The 25,756-nt window shown below is 40.6% G+C and overlaps 1 protein-coding gene across 7 annotated transcripts in view; it reads right to left on the bottom strand.

The window, feature by feature from the left end:
- Window positions 1-25,756, bottom strand: part of EPN1 (epsin 1) — a 315,777-nt gene that overhangs the window by 86,134 nt on the left and 203,887 nt on the right. For all 7 annotated transcript variants that reach the window (XM_053690619.1, XM_053690620.1, XM_053690622.1 and 4 more), the window contains one exon: window positions 9,459-9,614. In XM_053690619.1, coding sequence (XP_053546594.1) covers window positions 9,459-9,614 — 156 coding nt within the window. The remainder of the gene's footprint in view (window positions 1-9,458; window positions 9,615-25,756) is intronic.

Genomic DNA, 25,756 nt, shown 5'->3' with positions numbered 1-25,756 from the left:
CCATTAGACAACCAGGTGTTGGGCAAAGATTAAAATTGGACTAATCAGAGACGGTGACCTGAAATCGGGTATTTATCTTTGTGAAGGGCACATAAATCAAGCCACTTACAAGGTTATCCTGGAAAAAAATGTGCTTCCTTTTGCTCTGACAATGTTCCCCAACTTTGAGGATTGTTTTTCCAGCAGGACAATGCTCCATGCCACACAGCCATGTAAACCAAGGTGTGGATGAAGGACCACCAGATCAAGACCATGTCATGGCTAGCCCAATCTCCAGACCTGAACCCCATTGAAAACTTCTAGAAGACGATCAAGAGGAAGATAGATGGTTGCAAGCCATCAAACAAAGCCGAGCTGCATGAATTTTTCATTTTGTTTAAAGGAACAATAAACACCTTGCAATTAGAAGACAGTTGCTATAGAATAATAAATCAGCAACACTAACATCCTTTTAATGCAAATATTTTTCAATAGCCAAGCTCTACCCACCATTTTCTTTATTCAGAGAAACCAATCTGGGTTTTAGCCTGCAGACAAAAAGGCTAGTCACAAGTGAGTAAAGTATTTGTGAATAATAAACCATCTAATATAATTTTAACTAGGATATACATCTTCCATATTTTGTTGTATACTCCTTTTCTCTCTTTTTAGGGAATGAGAGAAATAGAAACAATAGTGTAAACCTATCAGTAAATATTTAGATTTGAATTCATACTCATGTAGTTTAGAGCTTTTTAGATAAGCTCAATCATCAGAGCATTGTTATGTTTGGCACATAACCAGCCACACATCCGGTACTGCTTGTTAAACTTTTTATTAATATAAAGTAAAAAACCTTTTCACAGGCACATCAATGGACACAATAAATGTTTTTTCTTTGGTAAATTACCAACCACCCACTAGACCAGCACCTTTAAGTAACCACAATGCCTTTTCACAAATGCCCTCAGAGTCAATAGTATACGTGTTTGCCTAATTCACAGGCTTTTTCAAGGATAGTATGTATTCACAGTCACCAGCTACTTAAATGTTCAAAAAAAATCCTTATTTGATAGCCCCTCCTTACTTTCAATCTTCTTGGCGCCATCCACAGTGCATCCACATCCAGAAAGCCTTCTTTACAGTAGTAACCCAAAATAATTGTAATAAACCGTACGATTGTATTGAAGACTAAACATTTAGTATGATTATTTTGGATTACAGTACAGAAGGTATTCGAATGAAGAAAAAGATTGAAAGAAATTGGGATATACTAAAACAGGACCCAATACTAGATGAGATTTTGAAAGAAAGACGGAAAATAGTCTTTCCCAAAGCACCTAATCTTAAAGACATCCTAATAAATAGTTATATTAAGGATAAAAAAAATAGGGAATCATGGTTAGGTAATAAACATTTAAAAGTTTTTTTAGATGTGGGATGTGCAAAAAAACAACAACATGTAGATCACTTCCAATCAAAAACCAGTAAAAAATGGTATGAGATTGGACAGTTAATTACATCTAATAGCAGAAATATAATATACTTATTACAGTGCCCATGTGGCTTGCAGTATATAGGGCATAATACTCATCCTTTGAAGGTGAGGATAGCAGAACATATATATATATATATATATATATATAAAATAATATTAGAAAGGAAAGAAAAAGCACCCACTTGTCTTTACATAATAAAACTAATTCATAACTAATTCAAAAGATTTGTTTTTATAGGAATAGCCAAAGTGACACTGGTGGGGTGGAAACACTTTAAAAGCCCGGAACAGACTGGAGATGAAGTGCATCTTTGAGCTTGACATTTTAATTTCAAAAGGGCTGAATAGAGCTTTTGAGATATGCCACTTCCTCTGTCTTCTTCAGGACATTTTTGAAGTGTGATACAGTTTATATTGTTTATGTTTACCATTTGTGCAATATCTATACTTTCTGTGTAAAAACAAGCTTTTATGTAAGATAATACTTGAGTTTATATTAGTGGTTGGAATTATAACGATAAATTAGTATTAATTGTTATATGATGGTTTAAGTAATTTTATGGTGTTTTTTTTTATAATGTTTCAGAACTATTATTATTCATCACAGCAAGAAAAAACATAATTTATGTAAGAACTTACCTGATAAATTCATTTCTTTCATATTAGCAAGAGTCCATGAGCTAGTGATGTATGGGATATACATTCCTACCAGGAGGGGCAAAGTTTCCAAAACCTCAAAATGCCTATAAATACACCCCTCACCACACCCACAAATCAGTTTAACGAATAGCCAAGAAGTGGGGTGATAAGAAAAAAGTGCGAAAGCATAAAAAATTGGAATAATTGTGCTTTATACAAAAAAATCATAACCACCACAAAAAGGGTGGGCCTCATGGACTCTTGCTAATATGAAAGAAATGAATTTATCAGGTAAGTTCTTACATAAATTATGTTTTCTTTCATGTAATTAGCAAGAGTCCATGAGCTAGTGACGTATGGGATAATGAATACCCAAGATGTGGATCTTCCACGCAAGAGTCACTAGATAGGGAGGGATAAAATAAAGACAGCCAATGCCGCTGAAAAATAATCCACACCCAAAACAAAGTTTAAATCTTATAATGAAAAAAACTGAAATTATAAGCAGAAGAATCAAACTGAAACAGCTGCCTGAAGTACTTTTCTACCAAAAACTGCTTCAGAAGAAGAAAACACATCAAAATGGTAGAATTTAGAAAAAGTATGCAAAGAAGACCAAGTTGCTGCTTTGCAAATCTGATCAACCGAAGCTTCATTCTTAAATGCCCAGGAAGTAGAGACTAACCTAGTCGAATGAGCTGTAATCCTTTGAGGCGGAGTTCTACCCGACTCAACATAAGCATGATGAATCAAAGACTTTAACCAAGATGCCAAGGAAATGGCAGAAGCCTTCTGACCTTTCCTAGAACCAGAAAAGATAACAAATAGACTAGAAGTCTTTCGGAAATCTTTAGTAGCTTCAACATAATATTTCAAAGCTCTAACTACATCCAAAGAATGCAACGATCTTTCCTTAGAATTCTTAGGATTAGGACACAATGAAGGAACCACAATTTCTCTACTAATGTTGTTAGAATTCACAACCTTAGGTAAAAATTTAAATGAAGTTCACAACACCGCCTTATCCTGATGAAAAATCAGAAAAGGAGACTCACAAGAAAGAGCAGATAATTCAGAAACTCTTCTAGCAGAAGAGATGGCCAAAAGAAACAAAACTTTCCAAGAAAGTAATTTAATATCCAGCGAATGCATAGGTTCAAACGGAGGAGCTTGAAGAGCCCCCAGAACAAAATTCAAACTCCAAGGAGGAGAAATTGACTTAATAACAGGTTTTATACGAACCAAAGCCTGTACAAAACAATGAATATCAGGAAGACTAGCAATCTTTCTGTGAAAAAGAACAGAAAGAGCAGAGATTTGTCCTTTCAAGGAACTTGCAGACAAACCTTTATCCAAACCATCCTGAAAAAACTGTAAAATTCTAGGAATTCTAAAAGAATGCCAAGAAAAATGATGAGAAGAACACCAAGAAATGTAAGTCTTCCAGACTCGATAATATATCTTCCTAGATACAGATTTACGAGCCTGTAACATAGTATTAATTACGGAGTCACAGAAACCTCTATGACTGAGAATCAAGCGTTCAATCTCCATACCTTCAAATTTAAGGATTTGAGATCCTGATGGAAAAAAGGACCTTGCGATAGAAGGTCTGGTCTTAACGGAAGAGTCCACGGTTGGCAAGTAGCCATCCGGACAAGATCCGCATACCAAAACCTGTGAGGCCATGCTGGAGCCACCAGAAGAACAAACGAACGCTCCTTTAGAATCTTGGAGATTACTCTTGGAAGAAGAACTAGAGGCGGAAAGATATAGGCAGGAAGATACTTCCAAGGAAGTGACAATGCATCCACTGGTTCCGCCTGAGGATCCCTGGATCTGGACAGATACCTGGGAAGCTTCTTGTTTAGATGAGAAGCCATCAGATCTATTTCTGGAAGTCCCCACATTTGAACAATCTGAAGAAATACCTCTGGGTGAAGAGACCATTCGCCCGGATGTAACGTTTGGTGACTGAGATAATCCGCTTCCCAATTGTCTATACCTGGGATATGAACCGCAGAAATTAGACAGGAGCTGGATTCTGCTCATACCAGTATTCGAGATACTTCTTTCATAGCCAGAGGACTGTGAGTCCCTCCTTGATGATTGACATATGCCACGGTTGTGACATTGTCCGTCTGAAAACAAATGAACGACTCTCTTTAGAAGAGGCCACGACTGAAGAGCTCTGAAAATTGCAAAATGTTGATTGGTAATCTCGCCTCCTGAGATTCCCAAACCCCTTGTGCTGTCAGAGACTCCCAAACAGCTCCCCAACCTGTCAGACTTGCATCTGTTGAGATCACAGTCCAGGTCGGAAGAACAAAAGAAGCCCCTTGAACTAAACGATGGTGGTCTGTCCACCACGTCAGAGAGAGTGTCGTACAATCGGTTTTAAAGATATTAATTGAGATATCTTTGTATAATCCCTGCACCACTGGCTCAGCATACAGAGCTGAAGAGGTCGCATGTGAAAACGAGCAAAGGGGATCGCGTCCGATGCAGCAGTCATAAGACCTAGAATTTCCATGCATAAGGCTACCGAAGGGAATTGTTGAGACTGAAGGTTTCGACAAGCTGAAACCAATTTCAGACGTCTCTTGTCCGTCAGAGACAGAGTCATGGACACTGAATCTATCTGGAAACCTAAAAAGGTTACCCTTATCTGAGGAATCAACGAACTCTTTGGTAAATTGATCCTCCAACCATGTTCTCGAAGAAACGATACAAGTCGATTCGTATGAGATTCTGCTAAATGTGAAGACTGAGCAAGTACCAAGATATCGTCCAAATAAGGAAATACCACAATACCCTGTTCTCTGATTACAGATAGAAGGGCACCGAGAACCTTTGTAAAAATCCTTGGAGCTGTTGCTAGGCCAAACAGCAGAGCCACAAACTGGTAATGCGTGTCTAGGAAAGAGAATCTCAGGAACTGATCGTGATCTGGATGAATCGGAATATGCAGATATGCATCTTGTAAATCTATTGTGGACATATAATGCCCTTGCTGAACAAAAGGCAGAATAGTCCTTATAGTTACCATTTTGAATGTTGGTATCCTTACATAATGATTCAATATTTTTAAATCTAGAACTGGCCTGAAGGAATTCTCCTTCTTTGGTACAATGAAGAGATTTGAGTAAAACCCCAGCCCCTGTTCCAGAACTGGAACTGGCATAATTACTCCAGCCAACTCTAGATCTGAAACACATTTCAGAAATGTTTGAGCCTTCACTGGATTTATTGGGACACGGGAAAGAAAAAAATCTTCTTGCAGGAGGCCTTATCTTGAAGCCTATTCTGTACCCTTGTGAAACAATGTTCTGGATCCAAAGATTGTGAATCGAATTGATCCAAATTTATTTGAAAAATCGTAATCTGCCCCCTACCAGCTGGGCTGGAATGAGGGCCGCACCTTCATGTGCACTTGGGAGCTGGCTTTGGCTTTCTAAAAGGCTTGGATTTATTCCAGACTGGAGATGGTTTCCAAACTGATACCGCTCCTGTAGGGGAAGGATCAGGCTTTTGTTCCTTATTGTGACGAAAGGAACGAAAACGATTAGCAGACCTAAATTTACCTTTAGATTTTTTATCCTGTGGTAAAAAAGTTCCTTTCCCCCCAGTAACAGTTGAAATAATAGAATCCAACTGTGAACCAAATAATTTATTACCTTGGAAAGAAAGGGAAAGCAAAGTTGACTTAGAAGACATATCAGCATTCCAAGTTTTAAGCCATAAAGCTCTTCTAGCTAAAATAGCTAAAGACATATACCTGACATCAACCCTAATGATATCAAAGATGGCATCACAAATAAAGTTATTAGCATGTTGAAGAAGATTAACAATGCTATGAGTATTATGATCTGTTACTTGTTGTGCTAAAGCTTCCAACCAGAAAGTTGAGGCTGCAGCAACATCCGCCAAAGATATAGCAGGTCTAAGAAGATTACCTGAACATAAGTAAGCTTTTCTTAGAAAGGATTCAATTTTCCTATCTAAAGGATCCTTAAAGGAAGTACTATCTGCCGTAGGAATAGTAGTACGTTTAGCAAGAGTAGAGATAGCCCCATCAACCTTAGGGATTTTGTCCCAAAACTCTAATCTGTCAGATGGCACAGGATATAATTGCTTAAACCGTTTAGAAGGAGTAAATGAATTACCCAAATTATTCCATTCCCTGGAAATTACTTCAGAAATAGCATCAGGGACGGGAAAAACCTCTGGAATAACTACAGGAGGTTTAAAAACCATATTCAAACGTTTAGATTTAGTATCAAGAGGACCAGATTCCTCTATTTCTAATGCAATTAAGACTTCTTTAAGCAAAGAACGAATAAATTCCATTTTAAATAAATATGAAGATGTATCAGTATCAACCTCTGCAACAGAATCCTCTGAACCAGAGGAATCATTATCAGAATCAGAATGATGATGTTCATTTTAAAATTCATCTGAAAAATGAGAAGTTTACTAGAAGGAGGAATAACCGACATAGCCTTCTTAATAGATTTAGAAACAAAATCTCTTATGTTAACAGGAACACCCTGAATATTAGATGTTGATGGAACAGCAACAGGTAATGGAACATTACTAAAGGAAATATTATCTGCATTAACAAGTTTGTCATGATATTCATTACAAACAACAGCCGGAGGAACAGATACCACAAGTTTACAACAAATACACTTAACTTTGGTAGATCCAGCATTAGGCAGCAATTTTCCAGAAGTATCTTCTGATTCAGGGTCAATCTGAGACATCTTGCAATATGTAATAGAAAAAACAACATATGAAGCAAAATTGATCAAATTCCTTAAAAGACAGTTTCAGGAATGGGAAAAATGCCAATGAACAAGCTTCTAGCAACCAGAAGCAAATAAACAATGAGACTTAAATAATGTGGAGACAATAATGACGCCCATATTTTTTAGCGCCAAAAAAGACACCCACATTATTTGGCGCCTAAAAGCTTTAAGTGCCAAAAATGACGCCACATCCGGTAACGCCGACATTTTTGGCGCAAAAACGTCCAAAAAATGACGCAACTTCCGGCGACAAGTATGATGCCGGAAATGACAAAGAAAATTTTTGCGCCAAAAAAGTCCGCGCCAAGAATGACGCAATAAAATTAAGCATTTTCAGCCCCCGCGAGCCTAACAGCCCACAGGAGAAAAAGTCAAATTTTAAGGTAAGAAAGATTGATTATTCAAATGCATTATCCCAAATAATGAAACTGACTGTCTGAAATAAGGAATGTTGAACATCCTGAATCAAGGCAAATAAATGTTTAAACACATATATTTAGAACTTTATATAAAAGTGCCCAACCATAGCTTAGAGTGTCACAGAAAATAAGACTTACTTACCCCAGGACACTCATCTACATGAAGTAGAAAGCCAAACCAGTACTGAAACGAGAATCAGTAGAGGTAATGGTATATATAAGAGTATATCGTCGATCTGAAAAGCGAGGTAAGAGATGAATCTCTACGACCGATAACAGAGAACCTATGAAATAGACCCCATAGAAGGAGATAATTGAATTCAAATAGGCAATACTCTCTTCACATCCCTCTGACATTCACTGCACACTGAGAGGAAAACTGGGCTCCAGCCTGCTGCAAAGCGCATATCAACGAAGAATCTAGCACAAACTTACTTCACCACATCCATGGGAGGCAAAGTTTGTAAAACTGATTTGTGGGTGTGGTGAGGGGTGTATTTATAGGCATTTTGAGGTTTGGGAAACTTTGCCCCTCCTGGTAGGAATGTATATCCCATACGTCACTAGCTCATGGACTCTTGCTAATTACATGAAAGAAATGTAATGTTAATAAAACCTTAATTTAAATTATAATCAATGTCAGCATGTAATATGACCGACCTATCGGATTGTCAATTTTAATGATAATGAAATAATTCAAAAGCGGACATTTTATAAGGCTACAAAAATGCAGAGAAAAACCACAAATATGGCAGCCGCTAACCGTAAATGAAATAACCAGAACCGGAAATGGCATCACATGGATTGCAAACCAAAAATAGGAAGAGGAGTGTTCCGGGTGCACTGTGAATGGCACCAAGGAGATGAAAGTAAGAAGAAGCTATCCAATAAGGATTTTTTGTAACATTTAAAGGCGGTGACTGTGCAAACACTCTATCCTTGAAAAAGTCTGTAAATTATGCGAAACGCGTATATTTTTAACTCTGAGGGCATTTGTGAAGGGACATTGTGGTTATTGAAAGTTGCTACTCTAGCCCTATGTGGGTGGTTGGTGATGTAACTGAAAACCATTTATTGTGTCCACTTATGTGCCTGTAAAAAGAATGTTTACTTTATCTTAATAAAAAGTTTTTAACAAGCAGTATTGGATGTGTGGCTGGTTATGTGCCAAACATAACAGTGAAGTGATGATTGATCTTATCTAAAAAGCTCTGCACAACGTGATTAAGGTTCCTAAGGCATTCAAATCTAAATCTTTATTAACAGGATTACACTATTGTTTCTATTTCCCTCATTAGTTTGCGGTTCCCTAAAATGAGAGAAAGGACTGTACAACTGAACGTGAAAGATGTGTAGCCTCCTTTAAATTATATTAGATGGTTTATTGCTCACAAATATTTATTTGTTATGTGTTACACTGGTATTATTATTTAATTAGGATTGTAACTTTTGTTATTTTTCTTTGTTTTATTTTATAACAAAGTTAGTAAAGAGTGCATTGTTATGCAGTTATCTGACAAAGCTAGTTATGGACAGATATGTAGCAGTGATCGCCTTACGAGGTCACAGGGTGAATTTCAAGTTCTGAGAATTAGAAATGGCTAAATTTTCAGAGCTAAATTACACGAGAACGGTGGAAAATAAATAACAAAAATATTTTGCAAAGCTTTGTCATTATGCATAACTAAACATTTTATATAAAAATCTCAAAGTTTTTAATGTCTCTTTAAAAAACAAAAAAAAAAAACCCGAAACATTTCCTGATCACAATGTACCACGAACATTTGAGAATATAAAATAAAACCTATAGCTTATTAAAAAAGAAATAAACCCCAGACATGAATATGCATTTGAAATATTGTTACATTAGTGGGCCCCAAGGTGTGGATCTATCCTCCAATCCTACATGAGAACAGCACATTAAGCTCAATGTAAATGCACAAATTGTGTAGAAATGATAAAATCTAGTGGGGGGAAAAAAACAAATTAGAGAAGGCATGAACACACTTTACACCTCATCTGTATGATCAGTAAATTATATCACACTGGTCAGAACCAGTCTCTAACCATAAAAGCCATAATATATAACAAGGTTGCGTTGCGGTTATATACCTGTAGTCCCATTCGGTCTAGACGGTGAACCTCCCCATGGATCACAATATGATGCAGCAGGGGCCCAAGGGTCTGCAGATTGTGTACTTGGATGTGTCACAGATGGACTAGAAGACCAAGGATCATTGCTTGAAGCTCCACTAGTAGTTGTAGCACCTGATGAATATAGAATATGTATTGTTTTATTATTTTTGAAGAGAAATCGTTTCCAAACATTTCTATTTTCAAATGTGCTTTATTCTCTTGGTATCCATTGTTGAAAAAGAATATGTACATATCTTACTGTTTGCTAGCTGGTGATTGGTGCCAGCACACATTTGTCTCTTGTGACTGTCTCACTGGATGTGTTCAGCTAGCTTCAAGTAGTGAATTGCTGCTCCTTCAGCAAAGGATAACAAGAGAATGAAGCAAATTTGATAATAGAGGCAAATGGGAAAGTTTTCACAGGCACAGAGAATCTGCAGTTTATCTGGTCTACCTACGTGCTACAAAGTGTATACTTAGTTCAGTGAATAATCACAATTATTAGGCCCTTATTACAAGAACATTTTCACTGGGTGTATCTTGATTTGCAAAACTTTCCAACAAAATTTTATAAATCTTTTGAAAACATTTATTCAGTATTTAAGTATATTGCAATGAAACGTAGAGAGTGGATTTGATTCAAATATAATTGATTTAACTCACTAGTCAGTAAGACTCGATTTAAATGGTTTTCTTCACAAAGGTTTCATTTTTAGAATAATAACTTTTCAGATTATTTTTCTAGTTATAACAGAAAATTAATGAATTAGTTATATACTATTAGAAATACATAGATACTGTAATTAATAAAATATTGGGAGGTGAACTACCCCCAGTTTAATAGTTAATCATTCAAATCTGATAAACATTCAGCTGTTCTTTATTAGAAGGAGAAATATAATCATTGCCTTAAACAGTAAAGCCAAAAACATAATTTATGCTTAAAATAAATGTATTTCATTCATGGTGGTGAAAGTCCACAAGGCCTCACCCAGTTTTTTATGTTGATTCATTTTTGTACACATCTTTTCTCCCTGCTACTATTTTTTACTCTTATTTCTTTAGCTACATCTTTTGCTTGGCTATACATCAGAGGTGAGGTGAGAGGGGTTTTATAGAGCTCTTGGGGTTTGGGAATCTTTGCCTCCTCCTAGTGGCAGGGAAGAGTAATTACCAGGAGTAATGGATCGTGGACTCTCACCACCATGAAAGAAATTAATTAAGCATAAATTATGTTTTATTTCATACAAGTGGTGAGAGTCCACAATCCATTACTCCTAGGAAATAATATCCAAGCTGTGGCATTCACGAGTAATGAAAAATAAGGGCGGGATAAAAAGAACATCTTTTTTTCACAGTGAAACAAAATCCCAAACCCAAATAGAACTATATGAAAAAATAGGGTAATAAGCAATGAAAATTACCAAAAGGCGAAATCAAAGTTATCCTGAGACAACTGCCTGAAGGACATCAGAATGATAGAATTTAGCTAAAGTATGCAATAAAGGACGAAGAAGCTATCTTGCAAAACTGATCAACAGAAGACTCATTCTAAAAAAGCCTAAGAAGTGGAAACTGATCTGGTCAAAATCAGTCTAGGTAGAGGCTGAGCCACCTCCAATAAAGTCTTATTGATGAAAAGTATTAACCAAGAAGCCAAAGAAACGGCAGAAGATCTTTGTCCCTTTCTTGAAGAGAAAAGTGATCAAGCAAACTTTAAGTTTGCCTGAAATCCTTTTAACACTCAAGGCTCTTACAACATCCAATATATGAAGATGCCTCAAAGGAGAATTCAAGGATTGAAACAAAGGAGGGACAACAATTTCCCGACTTGCATAATCTGAAGACACAACTTTTGTTAAAAAACACAAATACTGTTCACCAAACAGCCTCATCTTGATGAAAGATAAGAAGAATAACATGAACCAGCAGACAACTCAAATACTCTTCTAGCAGAAGAAATAGCCAAAAGAAAGCAAAACTTTTTTTTTTTTTTTTTTAAATGTATGCTTACCTGATAAATTTTTTTCTTTCCGGATATGGCGAGTCCACAACGTCATCAATTACTAGTGGGAAAATCTCTCCTGTCCAGCAGGAGGCGGCAAAGAGCACCACAGCAAAAGCTGTTCAATATCACTCCCCTTCCCATAATCCCCAGTCATTCGACCTAAGGGAAATGGAAAATGGAATAACACAAAGGTGTAGAGGTACCTGAGGTTTAGTAAAAAAATAACTGTCTTAAATATAAGGGTGGGGACATGGACTCACCATATACGGAAATAAATTTATCAGGTAAACATAAATTTTGTTTTCTTTCCTAAGATATGGTGAGTCCACAACGTCATCAATTACTAGTGGGAACCAATACCCAAGCTAGAGGACATAGATGACTAGGGAGGGATAGCAAGATAGGCAGACCTAAACAGAAGGCACCGCCGCTTGAAGAACCTTTCTCCTAAAAGAAGCCTCGGCTGAGGCAAAAGTATTGAATTTGGAAAATTTGGAAAAAGAATGCAGAGGACCAAGTTGCAGCCTTGCAAATCTGTTCCACAGAAGCTTAATTTTTGAAAGCCCAAGAAGACGAGACAGCCCTAGTGGAATGAGCTGTAATTCTCTCAGGAGGCTGCTGTCCATCATACTTCTCAACCAAAAGGGAAGAGAAGTAGCAGTAGCATTTTGACCCTTACGCTTTCCCGAGAAACAAACAAAAAGTGCAGAAGACTGGCGAAAATCCTTAATCACCTGTAAATAAATAGATTTTTAAAGCACGCACTACATCCAAGCTGTGCAACAGACGCTCCTTATGAGAAGGATGATTAGGACAAAGAGAAGGAACATCAATTTCCTGATTAATATTCCTAACCAAAACCACTTAAAGGAAGAAAAAACAACCTAGTATGTAGGACCACCTTATCCGCATGAAAGATAAGGTAAGGAGAATCATACTGCAAAGCCGAGAGTTCTGAAACTCTCCTCGCTGAAGAAATAGCAACAAGAAACAAAACCTTCCAAGATAACAATTTAATATCTAAGGAATGCATTGGCTCAAACGGAGCCTGCTGCAAAACCTTAAAGGGACAGTTCACCCAAAAATGTTTTTCCCTTTAAATTATTTCTGTTGATCCATTTTACCTGCTAGAGTATATTAAATTGTTTACAAGTCGCTCCTTTACTTTTATTTCAGCATTTGAAATAGCTGATTTAGCCTGTGGTATCCCCACCTATACTAAAAGTTTTGATACTGGAGTATATGCCATTGACAAGCCTAAGTAAACACAGCCAGTAGAAGAGGTTACACTTTCAGTGGGCTGCAGTATAGTTAAGTAATAAAATGATAATTTTCCATTATTCTCTCTATGTATTGAGCTTTGGTGTTCCAGACAAATATAAGATAAGGAAGCAAGTCTCTGAACACAAAGTTATAACAAAATGAGATCTGATATTACCTTTAAGTTCAACCCATTGTAATAGGCTGTGGTTTCAAAGCACAAAACCAGCTACTTCATATACACAAATAAACCTGAAAATGCAATTTCTCAAATATTTTATACTCTGCAGCTGGTATAACAAGTCATTAAAAATACATTAATGGAAACACAATTTTACAGTGTACTGTCCCTTTAAGAACAAGGTTAAGACTCCAAGGAGGAGTAACCGACTTAAACAAAGGCTTGATTCTGACCTAGGCCTGACAAAAAGATTGAACATCTGGTACAACCGCCAAACGTTTATGCAACAAAATAGAAAAAGCGGAAATCTGACCCTTCAGAGTACTGACTGACAAACCCTTCTCCAGACCTTCCTGGAGAGAAGACAAAATTCTAGGAATCCTAACCCTACTCCAAGAGTAGCCCTTAGATTCACATCAATCAAGGTATTTACGCCATACCTTATGGTAAATTTTCCGGTCTCAATGACCGACTCAGAAAAACCACGCTTAGACAAAACTAAGCGTTCAATCTCTAAGCAGTCAGTTTCAGAGAAACGAGATTTGGATGGAAGAAAGGACCCTGAATTAGAAGATCCTTCCTCAGAGGCAGTCTCCAAGGAGGCAGAGAGAACATGTTCACTAGGTCTACATACCAGATCCTGCGTGGCCATGCCGGAGGTATTAGACTTACCGACACTCTCTCCTGCTTGATACGAGCAATTACTCATGGAAGGAGAGCAAACGGAGGAAACAGATAACTAGACCGAACCCTCAAGGCACTGCCAGAGCATCTATCAGAGCTGCCAGCGGATCTCTTGACCTTGAACCGGTACTGTGGAAGTTTGGCGTTCTGCCGAGACGCCATCAGATCCAACTCCGGCATCACCCACTTGAGGATTAACCTGGAGAACACCTCCGGATGGAGAGCCCACTCCCCAGGGTGAAAAGTCAGTCTGCTCAGAAAATCCGCCTCCCAGTTGTCCACTACTGGAATGTGGATGGCAGATAGACATCAATTGTGAGCTTCCGCCCACTGAATAATCCGTGCCACCATCTTCATGGCTAAGGAACTCCAAGTTCCTCCCTGGTGGTTGATGTAAGCCACTGAGGTGATATTGTCCAACTGAAATATGATAAAGCGGGCTAAAGCCAACTGAGGCAAAGTTAACAGAGAATTGTAAATCGCTCTCAACTCCAGGATGTTTATGGGGATAGCAGACTCTTCCTTAGTCCATAACCCCTGTGCCTTTAACAAGTCTCAGACTGCTCCCCAGCCTAGCATCCGTGGTCACGATCACCCAAGAAGGTCTCCAGAAGCAAGTGCCCCGAGACAGATACTTCTGAGAAAACCACCATGGAATAGAGTCTCTCGTTGACACATCAAGATCTATCCTCTGGGACAGATCCGAATGGTTTCCGTTCCATTGTTTGAGCATGTATAATTGCAGAGCTCTCAAATGGAATTATGTCCATAGAAGAACAGTAGACTGAAGAGAGAGGCAATATAGAATTTTGGATTTCCTGACCTCTGTCAGAAAAATCTTCATAGATAGGGAATCTATTATAGTCCCTAAGAACACCTGGAACAAGCGAACTCTTTCCCAGATTCACTTTCCATCCGCGGGAACGTAGAAAAGACAACAAGATCTCTGTATGGGAGCTTGCTTGTTGAAAAGATGGCCCCTGAACCAGAATGTTATCTAAGTAAGGCGCCACCGCAATTCCCCGAGACCTGATCACTGCCAAGAGAGCCCCCAGAACCTTTGAGAAAATTCTGGGAGCTGTGGCAAGGTCAAACAGAAGAGTCACAAACAAAGTGTTTGTCTAGAAAAGCAAATCTCATAAATGTGTGATGATCCCTGTGAATAGGAACATAAAGATATGCATCCTTCAGGTCTATGGTTGTCATGAACTGACCTGCCTGAACCAAAGGAAGAATGGACCGAATGGTCTCCATTTTGAAGGACGGCAGGCTGAGAGACTTGTTGAGATACTTTAGATCTAAAATGGGACAAAAAGTTGCCTTTTTTTTGGGAACTACAAACACATTTGAAGAGAATCCTAGACCCTGTTCCTTTACTGGAACTGGAACAATCATTCCCAGAGAGAAAAGATCATGAATGCAGTTCAAGAATGCCTCTCTTTTTACCTGATCTGCAGACAACCTTGAGAAGTGAAACCTGCCCCTGGGAGGGAGAAAATTGAATTCTATTTTGTAACCCTGAGAAACAATGCCCACAGCCCAAGGATCTGGGACATCTCGTAACCACTCCTGATAAAACAGGGAAAATCTTCCCCCCACTTGATCCGAATCCGGACTGAGGGCCGACCCATCATGCTGACTTAGACTCAGCTGAGGGTTTCTTAGATTGCTTCTCCTTGTTCCAGGACTGACTGGGTCTCCAAGAGGACTTGGGTTGTTTCTGCTTGGAAGTGGAAGGCTTTTGATCTTTGAAATTACAAAAGGAACAAAAATTACTTTGACGTCCCTTAAATCTAATCTCTTGTCTTGCGGGAGAAAAGATCCTTTTCAACCTGTAATATCAGATATTATTTCTCCATGTCCAGGCCCAAACAAAGTATTACTCTTGTAGAGAAGCGCCAAAAGCTTAGACTTGGAGGAAACATCAGCTGACCAAGACTTAAGCCACAAAGCCCTGCGAGCCAAGACAGAGTAACCAGACAGCTTGGCCCCCAATTTAATAACTTGCATGTTAGCATCATAACTGAAAAAATTGGCTAGCTGAAGAGCCTTAATCCTATCCTGAATTTCCTCCAACCAAGTTTCCTCTAAAATAGATTCAGATAAAGCATTGCACCAATAAGATGCTGCACTACTCACTGTGGCAATACAAACTGCAGGTTGCCATTGAAAACCCTGATGCACATACATCTTCTTCAAATATACCTCCAGCCTCTTATCCATAGGATCCTTAAAAGAACAAGTATTCTCTATAGGGATCATAGTTCTCTCAGCCAGAGAAGAAATAGCCCCTTCTACTTTAGGCACCGTGCGCCAAGAATCCCTAATGGATTCAACAATAGGAAACCTCTTCTTAAAAACTGAAGACGGAGAGAAAGGAATACCTGGTTTTTCCCATTCCTGTGCAATAATCTCAGTCACACGATCTGGAACAGGAAACACTTCCATAGAGGAAGAGACATCATAGAATCTATTAAGCTTACTAGATATCTTAGGCTAAAACTACAACAGGAGAGTCAGAATCATCCAAAGTAACCAAAACCTCCTTTAATAAAACATGAAGGTGTTCAATCTTAAACCTAAAGCTTACTTCTTCCACCTCAGACAAAAGATTAACACTGTCAGAATCAGAAATTTCACCATCAGAAGGAAATGAGGTAACATCCTCTCTAGAATTATGAGGAAGATCAACCTGTATAGTAGCTGCTGAAACAGACACTTTACAATCTATTAAGTGTTTAGTTTTCCTCTTGCATTTTCCTAAAACAGGAAAGGGAGATAAAGCTGCAGATACCGCAGAAGATATCTGTGTGGAGAAATCTGCAGGCAAATATACCCCACCAGTAGGTTGAGAGGAAACACAGGGCAATGCATGTGATGCCAGAGAGGCTTGGGACGTTTGAGGAGAAGGCTGCGGCATTGCCTCAACAGCATCATCCTGAGAGACAGGCTCATAAGGCAATAATTTATCTTTACATTGAAGCGTTCTAGCTAAACAAGTAGTACAAAATTGCAAAGGAGAAACAATTTGCGCTTCTAAACATAATAAACATTTATTAAAAACAATATTATCATTATCTATGTCCATAGCAAAGAAAAAACATAATTTATGCTTACCTGATAAATTCCTTTCTTCTGTAGTGTGATCAGTCCACGGGTCATCATTACTTCTGGGATATTAACTGCTCCCCTACAGGAAGTGCAAGAGGATTCACCCAGCAGAGCTGCATATAGCTCCTCCCCTCTACGTCACTCCCAGTCATTCGACCAAGGACCAACGAGAAAGGAAAAGCCAAGGGTGAAGTGGTGACTGGAGTATAAATTAAAAAAACAGAATTTATGTTTACCTGATAAATTACTTTCTCCAACGGTGTGTCCGGTCCACGGCGTCATCCTTACTTGTGGGATATTCTCTTCCCCAACAGGAAATGGCAAAGAGCCCAGCAAAGCTGGTCACATGATCCCTCCTAGGCTCCGCCTACCCCAGTCATTCGACCGACGTTAAGGAGGAATATTTGCATAGGAGAAACCATATGATACCGTGGTGACTGTAGTTAAAGAAAATAAATTATCAGACCTGATTAAAAAAACCAGGGCGGGCCGTGGACCGGACACACCGTTGGAGAAAGTAATTTATCAGGTAAACATAAATTCTGTTTTCTCCAACATAGGTGTGTCCGGTCCACGGCGTCATCCTTACTTGTGGGAACCAATACCAAAGCTTTAGGACACGGATGATGGGAGGGAGCAAATCAGGTCACCTAGATGGAAGGCACCACGGCTTGCAAAACCTTTCTCCCAAAAATAGCCTCAGAAGAAGCAAAAGTATCAAACTTGTAAAATTTGGTAAAAGTGTGCAGGGAAGACCAAGTCGCTGCCCTACATATCTGATCAACAGAAGCCTCGTTCTTGAAGGCCCATGTGGAAGCCACAGCCCTAGTGGAATGAGCTGTGATTCTTTCGGGAGGCTGCCGTCCGGCAGTCTCGTAAGCCAATCTGATGATGCTTTTAATCCAAAAAGAGAGAGAGGTAGAAGTTGCTTTTTGACCTCTCCTTTTACCGGAATAAACAACAAACAAGGAAGATGTTTGTCTAAAATCCTTTGTAGCGTCTAAATAGAATTTTAGAGCGCGAACAACATCCAAATTGTGCAACAAACGTTCCTTCTTTGAAACTGGTTTCGGGCACAGAGAAGGTACGATAATCTCCTGGTTAATGTTTTTGTTAGAAACAACTTTTGGAAGAAAACCAGGTTTAGTACGTAAAACCACCTTATCTGCATGGAACACCAGATAAGGAGGAGAACACTGCAGAGCAGATAATTCTGAAACTCTTCTAGCAGAAGAAATTGCAACCAAAAACAAAACTTTCCAAGATAATAACTTAATATCAACGGAATGTAAGGGTTCAAACGGAACCCCCTGAAGAACTGAAAGAACTAAGTTGAGACTCCAAGGAGGAGTCAAAGGTTTGTAAACAGGCTTGATTCTAACCAGAGCCTGAACAAAGGCTTGAACATCTGGCACAGCTGCCAGCTTTTTGTGAAGTAACACAGACAAGGCAGAAATCTGTCCCTTCAGGGAACTTGCAGATAATCCTTTTTCCAATCCTTCTTGAAGGAAGGATAGAATCTTAGGAATCTTAACCTTGTCCCAAGGGAATCCTTTAGATTCACACCAACAGATATATTTTTTCCAAATTTTGTGGTAAATCTTTCTAGTTACAGGCTTTCTGGCCTGAACAAGAGTATCGATAACAGAATCTGAGAACCCTCGCTTCGATAAGATCAAGCGTTCAATCTCCAAGCAGTCAGCTGGAGTGAGACCAGATTCGGATGTTCGAACGGACCTTGAACAAGAAGGTCTCGTCTCAAAGGTAGCTTCCATGGTGGAGCCGATGACATATTCACCAGATCTGCATACCAAGTCCTGCGTGGCCACGCAGGAGCTATCAAGATCACTGACGCCCTCTCCTGATTGATCCTGGCTACCAGCCTGGGGATGAGAGGAAACGGCGGGAATACATAAGCTAGTTTGAAGGTCCAAGGTGCTACTAGTGCATCCACTAGAGCCGCCTTGGGATCCCTGGATCTGGACCCGTAGCAAGGAACTTTGAAGTTCTGACGAGAGGCCATCAGATCCATGTCTGGAATGCCCCACAGTTGAGTGATTTGGACAAAGATTTCCGGATGGAGTTCCCACTCCCCCGGATGCAATGTCTGACGACTCAGAAAATCCGCTTCCCAATTTTCCACTCCTGGGATGTGGATTGCAGACAGGTGGCAGGAGTGAGACTCCGCCCATTGAATGATTTTGGTCACTTCTTCCATCGCCAGGGAACTCCTTGTTCCCCCCTGATGGTTGATGTACGCAACAGTTGTCATGTTGTCTGATTGAAACCGTATGAACTTGGCCCTCGCTAGCTGAGGCCAAGCCTTGAGAGCATTGAATATCGCTCTCAGTTCCAGAATATTTATCGGTAGAAGAGATTCTTCCCGAGACCAAAGACCCTGAGCTTTCAGGGATCCCCAGACCGCGCCCCAGCCCATCAGACTGGCGTCGGTCGTGACAATGACCCACTCTGGTCTACGGAAGGTCATCCCTTGTGACAGGTTGTCCAGGGACAGCCACCAACGGAGTGAGTCTCTGGTCCTCTGATTTACTTGTATCCTCGGAGACAAGTCTGTATAGTCCCCATTCCACTGACTGAGCATGCACAGTTGTAATGGTCTTAGATGAATGCGCGCAAAAGGAACTATGTCCATTGCCGCTACCATCAAACCTATCACTTCCATGCACTGCGCTATGGAAGGAAGAGGAACGGAATGAAGTATCCGACAAGAGTCTAGAAGTCTTGTTTTTCTGGCCTCTGTCAGAAAAATCCTCATTTCTAAGGAGTCTATTATTGTTCCCAAGAAGGGAACCCTTGTCGACGGAGATAGAGAACTCTTTTCCACGTTCACTTTCCATCCGTGAGATCTGAGAAAGGCCAGGACGATGTCCGTGTGAGCCTTTGCTTGAGGAAGGGACGACGCTTGAATCAGAATGTCGTCCAAGTAAGGTACTACAGCAATGCCCCTTGGTCTTAGCACAGCTAGAAGGGACCCTAGTACCTTTGTGAAAATCCTTGGAGCAGTGGCTAATCCGAAAGGAAGCGCCACGAACTGGTAATGCTTGTCCAGGAATGCGAACCTTAGGAACCGATGATGTTCCTTGTGGATAGGAATATGTAGATACGCATCCTTTAAATCCACCGTGGTCATGAATTGACCTTCCTGGATGGAAGGAAGAATAGTTCGAATGGTTTCCATCTTGAACGATGGAACCTTGAGAAACTTGTTTAAGATCTTGAGATCTAAGATTGGTCTGAACGTTCCCTCTTTTTTGGGAACTATGAACAGATTGGAGTAGAACCCCATCCCTTGTTCTCCTAATGGAACAGGATGAATCACTCCCATTGTTAACAGGTCTTCTACACAACGTAAGAATGCCTGTCTTTTTATGTGGTCTGAAGACAACTGAGACCTGTGGAACCTCCCCCTTGGGGGAAGCCCCTTGAATTCCAGAAGATAACCTTGGGAGACTATTTCTAGTGTCCAAGGATCCAGAACATCTCTTGCCCAAGCCTGAGCGAAGAGAGAGAGTCTGCCCCCCACCAGATCCGGTCCCAGATCGGGGGCCAACATTTCACGCTGTCTTGGTAGCAGTGGCAGGTTTCTTGGCCTGCTTTCCCTTGTTCCAGCCTTGCATTGGTCTCCAAGCTTGCTTAGCTTGAGAAGTATTACCCTCTTGCTTAGAGGACGTAGCACTTTGGGCTGGTCCGTTTCTACGAAAGGGACGAAAATTAGGTTTATTTTTGGCCTTGAAAGGCCGATCCTGAGGAAGGGCATGGCCCTTACCCCCAGTGATATCAGAGATAATCTCTTTCAAGTCAGGGCCAAACAGCGTTTTCCCCTTGAAAGGAATGTTAAGTAGCTTGTTCTTGGAAGACGCATCAGCTGACCAAGATTTCAACCAAAGCGCTCTGCGCGCCACAATAGCAAACCCAGAATTCTTAGCCGCTAACCTAGCCACTTGCAAAGTGGCGTCTAGGGTGAAAGAATTAGCCAATTTGAGAGCATTGATTCTGTCCATAATCTCCTCATAAGGAGGAGAATCACTATCGACCGCCTTTACCAGCTCATCGAACCAGAAACATGCGGCTGTAGCGACAGGGACAATGCATGAAATTGGTTGTAGAAGGTAACCCTGCTGAACAAACATCTTTTTAAGTAAACCTTCTAATTTTTTATCCATAGGATCTTTGAAAGCACAACTATCTTCTATGGGTATAGTGGTGCGTTTGTTTAAAGTGGAAACCGCTCCCTCGACCTTGGGGACTGTCTGCCATAAGTCCTTTCTGGGGTCGACCATAGGAAACAATTTTTTAAATATGGGGGGAGGGACGAAAGGAATACCGGGCCTTTCCCATTCTTTATTTACAATGTCCGCCACCCGCTTGGGTATAGGAAAAGCTTCTGGGAGCCCCGGGACCTCTAGGAACTTGTCCATTTTACATAGCTTCTCTGGGATGACCAAATTGTCACAATCATCCAGAGTGGATAATACCTCCTTAAGCAGAGCGCGGAGATGTTCCAACTTAAATTTAAACGTAATCACATCAGGTTCAGCTTGTTGAATAATGTTCCCTGAATCTGTAATTTCTCCCTCAGACAAAACCTCCCTGGCCCCATCAGACTGGTTTAGGGGCCCTTCAGAACCATTATTATCAGCGTCGTCATGCTCTTCAGTATCTAAAACAGAGCAGTCGCGCTTACGCTGATAAGTGTGCATTTTGGCTAAAATGTTTTTGACAGAATTATCCATTACAGCCGTTAATTGTTGCATAGTAAGGAGTATTGGCGCGCTAGATGTACTAGGGGCCTCCTGAGTGGGCAAGACTCGTGTAGACGAAGGAGGGAATGATGCAGTACCATGCTTACTCCCCTCACTTGAGGAATCATCTTGGGCATCATTGTCATTGTCACATAAATCACATTTATTTAAATGAGAAGGAACTCTGGCTTCCCTACATTCAGAACACAGTCTATCTGGTAGTTCAGACATGTTAAACAGGCATAAACTTGATAACAAAGTACAAAAAACGTTTTAAAATAAAACCGTTACTGTCACTTTAAATTTTAAACTGAACACACTTTATTACTGCAATTGCGAAAAAATATGAAGGAATTGTTCAAAATTCACCAAAATTTCACCACAGTGTCTTAAAGCCTTAAAAGTATTGCACACCAAATTTGGAAGCTTTAACCCTTAAAATAACGGAACCGGAGCCGTTTTTAACTTTAACCCCTTTACAGTCCCTGGTATCTGCTTTGCTGAGACCCAACCAAGCCCAAAGGGGAATACGATACCAAATGACGCCTTCAGAAAGTCTTTTCTATGTATCAGAGCTCCTCACACATGCGACTGCATGTCATGCCTCTCAAAAACAAGTGCGCAACACCGGCGCGAAAATGAGGCTCTGCCTATGATTTGGGAAAGCCCCTAAAGAATAAGGTGTCTAAAAAAGTGCCTGCCGATATAATCTTATCAAAATACCCAGATAAAATGATTCCTCAAGGCTAAATATGTGTTAATAATGAATCGATTTAGCCCAGAAAAAGTCTACAGTCTTAATAAGCCCTTGTGAAGCCCTTATTTACTATCTTAATAAACATGGCTTACCGGATCCCATAGGGAAAATGACAGCTTCCAGCATTACATCGTCTTGTTAGAATGTGTCATACCTCAAGCAGCAAGAGACTGCTCACTGTTCCCCCAACTGAAGTTAATTCCTCTCAACAGTCCTGTGTGGAACAGCCATGGATTTTAGTAACGGTTGCTAAAATCATTTTCCTCATACAAACAGAAATCTTCATCTCTTTTCTGTTTCTGAGTAAATAGTACATACCAGCACTATTTTAAAATAACAAACTCTTGATTGAATAATAAAAACTACAGTTAAACACTAAAAAACTCTAAGCCATCTCCGTGGAGATGTTGCCTGTACAACGGCAAAGAGAATGACTGGGGTAGGCGGAGCCTAGGAGGGATCATGTGACCAGCTTTGCTGGGCTCTTTGCCATTTCCTGTTGGGGAAGAGAATATCCCACAAGTAAGGATGACGCCGTGGACCGGACACACCTATGTTGGAGAAATATTTACCTGCCTTAAAAACAGGGCGGGCCGTGGACTGATCACACTACAGAAGAAAGGAATTTATCAGGTAAGCATAAATTATGTTTTCTTCTGTTAAGTGTGATCAGTCCACGGGTCATCATTACTTCTGGGATACCAATACCAAAGCAAAAGTACACGGATGACGGGAGGGATAGGCAGACTCTTTATACAGAAGGAACCACTGCCTGAAGAACCTTTCTCCCAAAAATAGCCTCCGATGAAGCAAAGGTGTCAAATTTGTAAAATTTGGAAAAAGTATGAAGCGAAGACCAAGTTGCAGCCTTGCAAATCTGTTCAACAGAGGCCTCATTCTTGAAGGCCCAAGTGGAAGCCACAGCTCTAGTAGAATGAGCTGTAATTCTTTCAGGGGGCTGCTGTCCAGCAGTCTCATAAGCTAAACGAATTATGCTACGAAGCCAAAAAGAAAGAGAGGTAGCGGAAGCTTTTTGACCTCTCCTCTGCCCAGCGTAAATGACAAACAGAGAAGACGTTTGTCGGAATTCCTTAGTTGCCTGCAAGTAAAATTTTAGAGCCCGGACTACATCCAGGTTGTGCAGTAGACGTTCCTTCTTTGAAGAAGGATTTGGGCATAAAGAAGGAACAACAATCTCTTGATTGATATTCCTGTTAGTAACTACCTTAGGTAAGAACCCAGGTTTAGTACGCAGGACTACCTTATCCGAATGAAAAATCAAATAAGGAGAATCACAATGTAAGGCTGATAATTCAGAGACTCTTCGAGCCGAGGAAATAGCCATTAAAAATAGAACTTTCCAAGATAACAACTTTATATCAATGGAATGAAGGGGTTCAAACGGAACGCCCTGTAAAACATTAAGAACAAGGTTTAAACTCCATGGTGGAGCAACAGTTTTAAACACAGGCTTAATCCTGGCCAAAGCCTGACAAAAAGCCTGGACGTCAGGAACTTCTGACAGACGTTTGTGTAACAGAATGGACAGAGCTGAGATCTGTCCCTTTAATGAACTAGCAGATAAACCCTTTTCTAAACCTTCTTGTAGAAAAGACAATATCCGAGGAATCCTAACCTTACTCCAAGAGTAACCTTTGGATTCACACCAATGTAGGTATTTACGCCATATCTTATGGTAAATCTTTCTGGTAACAGGTTTCCTAGCCTGTATTAAGGTACTAATAACTGACTCAGAAAACCCACGTCTTGATAAAATCAAGCGTTCAATTTCCAAGCAGTCAGCTTCAGAGAAGTTAGATTTTGATGTTTGAAGGGACCCTGTATCAGAAGGTCCTGTTTCAGAGGTAGAGACCAAGGCGGACAGGATGACATGTCCACCAGGTCTGCATACCAAGTCCTGCGTGGCCACGCAGGTGCTATTAGAATCACTGATGCTCTCTCTTGTTTGATTCTGGCTATCAATCGAGGAAGCAACGGGAAGGGTGGAAACACGTAAGCCATCCTGAAGTCCCAAGGTGCTGTCAGAGCATCTATCAGGACTGCTCCTGGATCCCTGGATCTGGACCCGTAACGAGGAAGCTTGGCGTTCTGTCGAGACGCCATGAGATCTATCTCTGGTTTGCCCCAACGTCGAAGTATTTGGGCAAAGACCTCCGGATGAAGTTCCCACTCCCCCGGATGAAAAGTCTGACGACTTAAGAAATCCGCCTCCCAGTTCTCCACTCCCGGGATGTGGATTGCTGACAGGTGGCAAGAGTGAGACTCTGCCCAGCGAATTATCTTTGATACTTCCATCATAGCTAGGGAGCTTCTTGTCCCTCCCTGATGGTTGATGTAAGCTACAGTCGTGATGTTGTCCGACTGAAACCTGATGAACCCCCGAGTTGTCAACTGGGGCCAAGCCAGGAGGGCATTGAGAACTGCTCTCAATTCCAGAATGTTTATTGGCAGGAGACTCTCCTCTCCTCCTGACTCCATAGTCCCTGAGCCTTCAGGGAATTCCAGACGGCACCCCAACCTAGAAGGCTGGCGTCTGTTGTTACAATTGTCCAGTCTGGTCTGCTGAATGGCATCCCCCTGGACAGGTGTGGCCGAGAAAGCCACCATAGAAGAGAATTTCTGGTCTCTTGATCCAGATTCAGAGAAGGGGATAAGTCTGAGTAATCCCCATTCCACTGACCTAGCATGCACAGTTGCAGTGGTCTGAGGTGTAAGCGTGCAAAGGGTACTATGTCCATTGCCGCTACCATTAAGCCGATTACCTCCATACATTGAGCCACTGACGGGTGTTGAATGGAATGAAGAGTGCGGCAAGCACTTTGAAGTCTTGTTAGCCTGTCCTCTGTCAGGTAAATCTTCATTTCTACAGAATCTATAAGAGTCCCCAGGAAGGGAACTCTTGTGAGTGGAACGAGTGAACTTTTCTTTTCGTTCACCTTCCATCCATGTGACCTTAGAAATGCCAGCACTAACTCTGTATGAGATTTGGCAGTTTGAAAGCTTGAAGCTTGTATCAGAATGTCGTCTAGGTATGGAGCTACCGAGATTCCCCGCGGTCTTAGTACCGCCAGAAAAGCACCCAGAACCTTTGTGAAGATTCTTGGCGCTGTAGCCAATCCGAATGGAAGAGCCACAAACTGGTAATGCCTGTCTAGGAAGGCAAACCTTAGGTACCGGTAATGATCTTTGTGAATCGGTATGTGCAGGTAAGCATCTTTTAAATCTACAGTGGTCATGTACTGACCCTCTTGGATCATAGGTAAAATTGTCCGAATAGTCTCCATCTTGAACGATGGAACTCTTAGGAATTTGTTTAGGATCTTTAAGTCCAGGATTGGTCTGAAAGTTCCCTCTTTTTTGGGAACCACAAACAGATTTGAGTAAAACCCCTGTCCCGATCGTGGAACTGGATGGATTACTCCCATTAACAAGAGCTCTTGTACGCAGCGTAGAAAAGCCTCTTTCTTTGTCTGGATTGTTGACAATCTT

Source organism: Bombina bombina, chromosome 8 (assembly GCF_027579735.1).
Source record: "Bombina bombina isolate aBomBom1 chromosome 8, aBomBom1.pri, whole genome shotgun sequence".
Classification (NCBI taxonomy): domain Eukaryota; kingdom Metazoa; phylum Chordata; class Amphibia; order Anura; family Bombinatoridae; genus Bombina; species Bombina bombina.
Note: the sequence above shows the minus strand (reverse complement) of the source record. Positions and strands in the feature narration are given on the sequence as shown.